General features: G+C 36.9%; 1 protein-coding gene across 1 annotated transcript in view; it reads right to left on the minus strand.

Moving 5' to 3' along the window:
* Positions 1–8922, minus strand: part of KLB (klotho beta) — a 35199-nt gene extending 26277 nt beyond the window's left edge. Inside the window, 1 exon segment of the mRNA XM_024731741.1 lies at positions 8098–8922. Within this exon segment, the coding sequence (XP_024587509.1) occupies positions 8098–8922 (825 nt within the window).
* Positions 8923–9445: the final 523 nt, after the last annotated feature.

The raw sequence follows: 9445 nt of genomic DNA on the forward strand, positions 1-9445 counted from the left end.
CTTCGCGGACTGGGGCACGAACCCGTGTCCCCTGCATCGGCAGGCGGACTCTCAACCACTGCGCCACCAGGGAAGCCCTGTTTTGGTCTTTAAATAGGGAATATGAGTCAAGTATCTATTGAGTCTGCATCAACACAAGTGGCTGCAATGGAGTTGTAGGCTGTAAATTGTTTTTCACTGAGGCTAGGTAGCTGATTCATGTCATTAAACCTGCTAGCTTGGATTCGGACAGATGAAATTAAAATTTTGGATCTGACACTTTTATGAGTAAAAAACCCACACTTGTACAGCTTTGTAACCTCAGGCAAATTTCTGTGGGCTTCAGTTTCATCAACTATAAAATGCCTATAAGAATATCTACCTGGCAGGGTTGATGTGAGAATTGAATGAGCTAACATATGTAAAGTACCTAGTACAGTTTCTGACAATACGTTAGGTGTGTGAAAAAAATTCTGCTTAAAATAATAGTTATTAAGAATAGTATGATAGAATGTCAAAAAGTTATCTGTAATAATTGTCTCAAGTCTCCATTTTAAGACTTAAGACCAATCTCTGTCCTTTATGCTCCCCATTTCTGTGTTCTTTTTTGTTTGTTTGCTTGTTTTTGGTGTTGGCGGGGACGTGGTGGAAGGTAGCAAGTAAGTTTGTTTTTAACCTTCTCACTGACAGAAAAGCTTGGGCTAGTTTTTAGCTACAAGATTTAGCAAAAATTAATTTTAATGTATTATTGTCTTGCAACCCATCTTTAATAAGGGAGTTTTTAAAACTTCCTTTTTTTTTTTCATGGAAAAAAACGTTTCAGACGATCCTTGAAGACTTTGCTTCTGTCTAACCAAGGCAAGCTAAAAATGCTCCAGCTAGAAACTCCATTTCAAAATATTACACTTAGTCTTCAAGATATTGGTAGGGGGGGTTGGGCCAAAGAGGTTTAAAAATGACATTTAATCTATTTAAATGTGCCTGTGAAACACTGCAGACTTCTTGTTCAAGAAAGCAGAGACTTCCCTGGTGGTGCAGTGGTTAAGAATCCGCCTGCCAATGCAGGGGACAAGGGTTTGAGCCCTGGTCTGGGAAGATCCCACATGACGTGGAGCGACTAAGCCCGTGAGCCACAACTACTGAGCCCACGTGCCACAACTACTGAAGCCCGTGTGCCTAGAGCCCATGCTCCACAAAAAGAGAAGCCACTGCAATGAGAAGCCCCTGCACCGCAATGAAGAGTAACCCTCCCTGGCTGCAGCTAGAGAAAGCCCACGTGCAGCAATGAAGACCCAATGCGGCCCAAACAATAAGTAAATAAAAAATAAATAAATTACTAAAAAAGAAAAAAGAAAGCAATGGCAGCTGTCTTTTGCCAAAGAAGGCTTAGCTATAAATCATGTGAATGGTGGCTTTTTCACAGCTGTTTTCGCAGTTTTAGCACTAAATTTTGGTTAAGAATTTTGACAGGTCCTTAAGAAGTGTACTATATAAAGATGATTATTTTCTTTTCCTTTCTTTTAAAAATACAAAATATTCTCATTACTTTCTTATGTATTTTTTGCTTTTGTCACAACACGTAAAAATCGAAAAAATAGTGTGATGACCCCTCAAAACACACCTCTCAGCTTTAAGGGTGATGAACATTCTGCACCTTGTTTTGAGATGGGCTTTCAATGTAAACTTTTTTTTTTTTTTTTTTTGCGGTACGCGGGCCTCTCACTGTTGTGGCCTCTCCCGTTGCGGAGCACAGGCTCCGGACGCGCAGGCTCAGCGGCCATGGCTCACGGGCCCAGCCGCTCCGCGGCATGTGGGATCTTCCCAGACCGGGGCACGAACCCGTGTCCCCTGCATTGGCAGGCGGACTCTCAACCACTGCGCCACCAGGGAAGCCCCAATGTAAACTTTTTAATAGAAGCTGGTATACACAAATTGATTTGCATGTTCTGAAAAGACTATATGTTTATGCCAGTATCTGGGTTGGTGTGCATGTGTGTGCGTGTGTGTGTGTGTGTGTGTGTGTGTGTGTGTGTGTGTGTGTCTGAAGTCCACTTGTATTCAATTGCAATTTTAAATACTTTCTGGGGCAAGGCAGATCTCCCTTAAATAGAAAATAATTAATATTATTTATTGAACATCGAATACACATGCAGCCACTTGTGACCTTCTCTGAGGAAATGACGCCAAGACAGAGTTCCTCAAAGATGTGGAAAAATAGGGAATAAATCAAGTCTTATCCTAGGCTCAGGAACAAATGGGTGAGGCCTTGACCTAGAGTAGAGTTTCCCAACATTTCCTGTCCTGAAACCCTCTTTCACAGTATTAAGAAATCTCTTGAGCTCCCGAGGAATTTAAAAAATCATTTCATTATTTGTGTGTGGTATACAAACAAGTGTTGACATATATTTTATTTTATATAAGTCTATTTCTTTAAAGATTGTACTGAAAAGTTTATTTCAAAGAAGTTTAAAATATTCAGAAAATAAAATACTCATATATAAAATACTCATATACATAAACATAAGTATTGGCGTTTTCCCATTTAATAAATATTTTTATATTTTAAAAATTATTTTAATTACATAAGAAAAAGCATTTTATGACACATTTTAAAATGACACAATGTGTTTGGTTTTACGACTGAATATATACTAAAATGCAGAATAAAATTTACATATTCAGTGGTCTTTTCCAAGGCTGGTACACCTACCTCTTTTTGTATGGGATATGACATTGGGCATAACAAAGATGAACATTTTTTTATTTTAAATGTTACATATTTATTTTAAGGATATTAGAAAATACTGGTATTTCGTGTATAATAGGATATAAAATTTCCTTTCAAAATAACCTTTTTTTTTGGCCACACGGTTTGTGGGTTCCCTGACCAGGGATTGAACTCCGGGACACAGAAGTGAAAGCACTGAATCCTAACTACTAGACCACCAGGGAACTCCCCTCAAAATAAACTTTTTTTTTTTGCGGTACGCGGGACTGTCACTGTTGTAGCCTCTCCCGTTGCGGAGCACAGGCTCCAGACGCGCAGGCTCAGCGGCCATGGCTCACGGGCCCAGCCGCTCCGCGGCATGTGGGATCTTCCCGGACCGCAGCACGAGCCCGTGTCCCCTGCATCGGCAGGCGGACTCTCAACCACTGCGCCACCAGGGAAGCCCCAAAATAAACATTTTTAAATAAAACTGTTTTAATAAATAATAGTGCATGTGGTACTTGGATATACAAACAAACAAAAAAGCCAGCAAAAAAGCCAGCATGAAGTGATGCACAAAATACCCAAACTTTGTGAAACACAGTGTTATGGCATCAAAAATGGATAAATATTTATATATTTATAATATTGCTTCTATAACATTCTGTTTGAATTCTTGAATTTTGCTCTTAAAAAAGTACAAGCTTTCAAAAAGTAAGTTTACTGTTTTGTTCATAAATAACTATATAAGAGAAATAGTTTGGGGCAACTCTTTCAAGTATTTTACAAATAACACAAAGTTAGTAGGAACAGTCTTTATTCCCAAAGTGTGAAAAGCCAAATTAGATACAATCATCAACATTATTTCCTCATTTAACATTTTTAAGAGAGTCGTTTGTTCTCTAAAAACATCCTGATATGGCATAAATTAGAGTCTATGTATGCGACTTACAGGTCTGGTGAAAATCTCCTTGAGTCAATTTTGTAAAACTGAGACAATTTTACATCCCTCATACTGATTCTATTTCAAACTTTTTGTTTTTTATGTTTCATGTCTTTAACCAGTTGCCAATTTATAGGTTTAAGTCAATGGTTTTCATGGGAGGGAAGGGGCAGAAATTTTGTCCCGCCCCCCTCCCAACTCCAGGAGACATTTGGCAACATCTGGAGACAATTTTGGTTGTTGTAACCCTGTGGAGGAGGGTGCCACTGTCATCTAGGGAATAGAGACCAGGGATGCTGCTAAACGTCCTGTAATGCACAGGACAACTCACCACAAGAAAGAATTATTTGGCCCAATATGTCAATAGTGCCCAGGTTGAGAAATCCTGGTACTATGTAAACAGTTCACATCTATGAAAGATAATAATTTAAAGCCATGAAGTGGTCAGAACCTATCATGGAAGCTGGCAGTATTTAGTGGAGTAATAAACTGAATGAGTTACCATCTTATGAGCAATCTCATATCCTCCAACCTCCCTGCATGTTTACTCAGAGGCTCTCAGATATTTCATTTTAAGGAGGAGGGGATGGAATCTATAAATTTCAGTTATTATGCATATTTACTGCTTTAAAAATAGAATAAAAACCGACACCATTATTGTCTTTACTAATGTGAAAACTTGTGGCTCTGCTGCTCTGAGGCACAAGTGCATAGGCCAAACAGGCTAGGATCTGTCTCTGGGGTTTTAAAAACTGAACTTGGGAGAGAGAACTCTCTTCTACAAAGGAGAGAATGAGGAGAACCCACAAGAAGAAATGGACATGAGAGACTGAGATAAAGGGCTTCTGAGAGTGTCCTGGTTACTGGGTCCTTTCATCCCTGTGATCTGGTTACAGGAAAATGCACACTTTTGCTTGAGCCAACTTTAATTAGGTTTCTGTCTCTTGCAACCAAGAGTCCTAACTTATAAACACACCACTGGATTAATATAAGCAATATTTCAAGAATTAGCAAGAATGCAATGAAATATGAATTTTGAACTTGAGATTGGTTCTTTGATTACAAGGTTTAAGATAGAAATCCTAAATCACTCATTCCTCAAATCTTAATACCTATCATGTACCTAATATTCTGTGCTACGTGCTGGAAACATGAAACACATGAAAAATAGTCTTTCTTTGCAAAGAACTCTCAGACTAGTTGGGGGAGATGGAAAAGTACCATATGAAAAGACTGCTATGATAAAAGCAAGCACATTTTACTGTGGGAGCCCTCAGGAGGGACACTAACCCTAACGAGTCAAGGAGAACTTAGAGCTGGTGACTGCCTAAAGTGAGTATTGAGGGACATTAGATGGATAAAGCAGGGAGTAAGGAGGGTGTTCTAGCTGGATAGAGAGTTGGTAGAGGCTGAGTGGAGAGGAATAGTAAGGTAAAATTAAGGCACTCCTAGTCATGCATTATTGTGGAGGGTAGGGTACAAGGGGTCGGCATTAGTGATGGGGACGGGAGAGGGATGGGGATGGCCAGGAAGGAGGGAATGGAGGCTGGGGTTGTGTCTTGAAGATCTTGATGAAAACTTGGGACTTTATCCCTAAAACTTTGGGAAGCCACTAATGGATTTTATGCAAGGGAGTGACATGATGCTTGGTAGAAATGTCACTCTGTAAATGGAGATAATAATAGGTACCTGGCAAGGTTGTTGTAAAGATTATAGATAATATATAAAGCTGTGATTACAGTGCTTAGAGACGGTTAAGGCCAAAAAAGTCACCCTCTTTCTGTTCCAAATATTGTAAAAAACTCAGAGTGGAGCATCTATTAGTAGGGGTGGTTATGGTAAATTTCTACCTGAAAGACTTGCTCTAGGTGCCACCAAGTCCACATAAAGTGGAGTCTAGATTCCAGGTCAGTCTCAGGACTGCCTAGACCATTTAGGTTTCCTGCAAACCAGGACATTTCAGACTGAGTTGGCGTTTTCAGCATCATCCTGGAGCTAGAAACATTGCAATAGGCACTGTGAAATCTTTTCAATATCTGAGGATTGGGGAATAAAGTGGTCTATAAACCACCCATGAATTTAGTTTTATATTAGTTTTTTTAACTCAATAAATATTCTTGGACAAAAACTAGTCCTAAAGAATGCTTCTTCTGGGTCACAAGGTGACATAATAAGGAAGAAATACTTCATCGCAACATAAAATATCAAATTAATCTTTTCTATGTTAGAAGGAGGACAGAGAGGGAGCAAGTGAGCAAATCTAGTTCACCTCAGGCCGCCAGACGATTGCAAGATTTCTCTCTGGTGCTGTAAGCCACTGGGTTATGCAGCAGAGTTCACTTTCTAACTAATTACAAGGGACCCCTCATGCTTCTTATGTAGGTTTGTGATTTAGAAACTTTAAAGGGATGAAAGAAATTATTTGGAAAACATAATAATTTAAAAATGTAATCCATCAATTTAAAACTAGAAAATTTATCTTACTATCAGAGAGTGTTAATCTTGTGTTAGAGGCAGAGTTTATCTTAAATTAGAGGGAAATGAAAAACATCTGAAAATATAGCTTTGATAGGATAGGTTTGGAAGCAGTATCTATTTGTTAGTTATAACTTTTTCTTGTGTATTTTTATCAGTCAGTTTTTAAGGCTTTAAATGAATCACTGAAACATATTCTTCATGATAATTCTAATTGTTAACATTTTTCCAGGTAACCAAAAACTTTTTAACAATTTAGAATATTTTTCTTTACACAAAAGTTGAATAAGCATATATGTGCATGTATTTGCATAGATAACTTTAAAAAGACTATATAAAATACTACTAATACTAGTTTTCTTGAGGTTGGGATTATCAGGTGGAGAGGGAGGGAGAAATTTAACCTTTTCATTGTGTACCCTTTGGTACAATCTGATGTTTCTCAGTTTACACAAGCATGTATTGTTTTAATAATTGAAAGAACTAAATAAAAGGAATATTTTTTCTAAAATATATATCATAACCTTCATAGTTAATAGCTATAATTTTTCTCCCCTTGAGGCCTATTTGCCAAATCACAGTATACCCACATATTAATAATGTGTTCTATATACAGCTATATTCAAAGCTATGTAAATGACCTTGAGATTGTAATGCAATCTGTTAACTGCAAGGGCAGATGTGACTGAACCATAGTGCAATGCACACGTGTAATAAACCAGAAAGTTCAAAAAGAAAAGAAGGATTAACATATTTTGTATGTGCAAATTTAGACATGGAGTAATTTTATGTTCCTATACATTTTTCTGTTTCTATATATTTTACATTTGATTATTAAAAAATCAAATTACGTCTCGTAGCACATTATAAAACCCTACTAGTAAAGCTTTTTTCATTTTCAAAAGGTAGCAGGTGTCCAGGGTAATTTATTTTTCCCAAGCAAATCATTTAGCTCAAAAAGTGAAGTCTGATTCTAGATATTAGCCTCAATGTGAGATGAAATCTCTTGAAAATTCCTGAATGATTGCTCTTTTAAAAATATTCTTAATAGAGGCATCCAATGTTTACTAATGTTGTAATTTATAAATTCCATGTTGACAACAGCTCATTTTACTCTGTAAACTTGGGCAAGTTATTTAATCTCACTAAGCTTCAGTTTGCTCATCTTTAAAATGGGGATAATAATAGGACCCAGTTCATAAGGTTATCATGAAGATTAAATGTGATAATGCATGTAATATGCTTAATGTCATCTGTGGTAAATAGTAAGCGCTCAATAAATATTAGCTATTATTTTGCTTGCATTTTCACTATTGTTTTAATCATGTTAGCATTTCCCAGCATAAACTCTAGCTTTTGAAATATGCTCCTTTAAAACACTTAAAGCATATTCTTCCCAGTTTTTATGCTACTAGTTTAATTTTAGCTCCTAGAACAAATAATCTCATCTTTCCTGCCATGTAGTACAAATAAAACCAACTGTGAAATACATTTATTTCAATTCCTGCATTTAATATGTATCATCAGTTAGCTAACATTTATTTAGCTCACTATTTCTAAATATCACTAAGAATAGCAAGACTAACAACAAATACATATTTGAAATGGTCATGCCTTAACATAAAATTCTGAAATTTTTGCATGTGGTCAGAAAAGGGTTTCAACAATTAAATTTATAAAGGACTGGTTTTCCACAGAATGAAAGTAAACTCACATTCTCATGCTCTGATGTATAACAGTAGATTTAAAAATAGTTAATTTAAAAGGTGCAATATTTAAGGAAAATAATTGGATTAATATATTAATAATAGCTTAGATAGATAAAACATACACTAAGAATGAAATTTGAGGATAGAACTTGTGAATTAGACTAAAATTAATTGAGTTGATTTCAATAAAAAGAGTTATTTAAATGGAAGATACATTTCTTAGAGTTTCTTTTAAACTCCTGCTCTTTATCCTCTGAAGCTATAATAAGTCAGATGTACAGTACCTTGATCAGGTTGTGTCCCACAGTGTAGACAGCTGCTAAATTTCCCTTCTCTCCAGGGGCATGGATACCTGTCCCATACCCATGCCAAGCGACTAGATATGGGTTGTGAATTGTAATCCAATATTTGACTCGGTCCCCAAACGTCTGGAAGCAGTATGTGGCATAGTCATTGAAGATATCTATTATGGTTTCATTTTTCCACCCCCCATATTTTTCTTGCAGCGCCAAAGGCAAATCCCAGTGGTATAAAGTAACTATAGGTTCAACGTTTCTAAGTACCAGAGCATTGAGAAGAGTATTATAGTACTCGAGACCTTTTGCGTTAGCAGCTGATACTGTTCCATTGGGGAAAAGCCTTGGCCAGGAAATTGAAAATTGATAAAAAGAAACGCCTAAAAAATCCAGGGCTGATAAGTCTTTTTCCAGAAAAATGTAACTGTCACTGGAACTATTTGTGCCGTTGACATTTTTAAGGTGTGTATGGATGAAATGATCCCATATAGAGGGTCCTTTTCCGTCTGTCTTCCAATTCCCTTCCACTTGAAATGCTCCAGTCCCAGCACCCCAGAAAAAGTTTTTAGGAAAAGTGTCATAGAGAAACAGCTGACTTTCATTTACCGGACTAAAGTTAGGATTTTTAGACCATATAGCTCTTCCGTCTCCAGAGAATCCAGTAACAGCTCGAAGGAGAATAAATGCTGACAGGATGACAGATCTTTGCAGTCCCCCGCTGGACATTGTTTTCCTACAGCGTATGTTTCTTTCATCGGTGCTGAAGAAAATCCATTCATTCCCTGGAGATCATGCCGCACAGCCTGGCTTCATTTGCCACTAGCTGCTCGACTGTCTTATCAACGCTTCAGTAAAAAAGCTTGTGATTGTAAAGCTCTGTCAATGATTAGCTTGAACTGTGAGACTTAGGATGGGTCATGGAGAGCAACGTAATTTGAGGGAGGGGGCTCTATTACACTCACCAACACGTCACCTTCTCTCTTATTATTGGAAAAATTAGATGGAAATGCATGTGACAATAGTTCCAATGTGTAACAAACACACATCAACAGTGAATAAAATGCCATAGTTTCTTTGTAGCCTTTCATATGGATCCAAATCTTTTCTGAATGTTTTGGACATTATTGAGCAAAGTGTATATCTTTTCTATTTTTATAGTTTTTGAGTGGTAATTTTATTTTTCACATTTCAGGAAAAACAATCTTATGGACAAATAGTATTCCTACATGCCCAAAATAAAGAATTAAAAAACATAAGATATTACACTTCCACGAAAATTACAACACATCTAAGAATAATCTTATTAAATGCTATCTATTTTAAGAAAATTATAAAA

Source organism: Neophocaena asiaeorientalis, unplaced genomic scaffold (assembly GCF_003031525.2).
Source record: "Neophocaena asiaeorientalis asiaeorientalis breed wild unplaced genomic scaffold, Neophocaena_asiaeorientalis_V1.1 scaffold39, whole genome shotgun sequence".
NCBI lineage: Eukaryota > Metazoa > Chordata > Mammalia > Artiodactyla > Phocoenidae > Neophocaena > Neophocaena asiaeorientalis.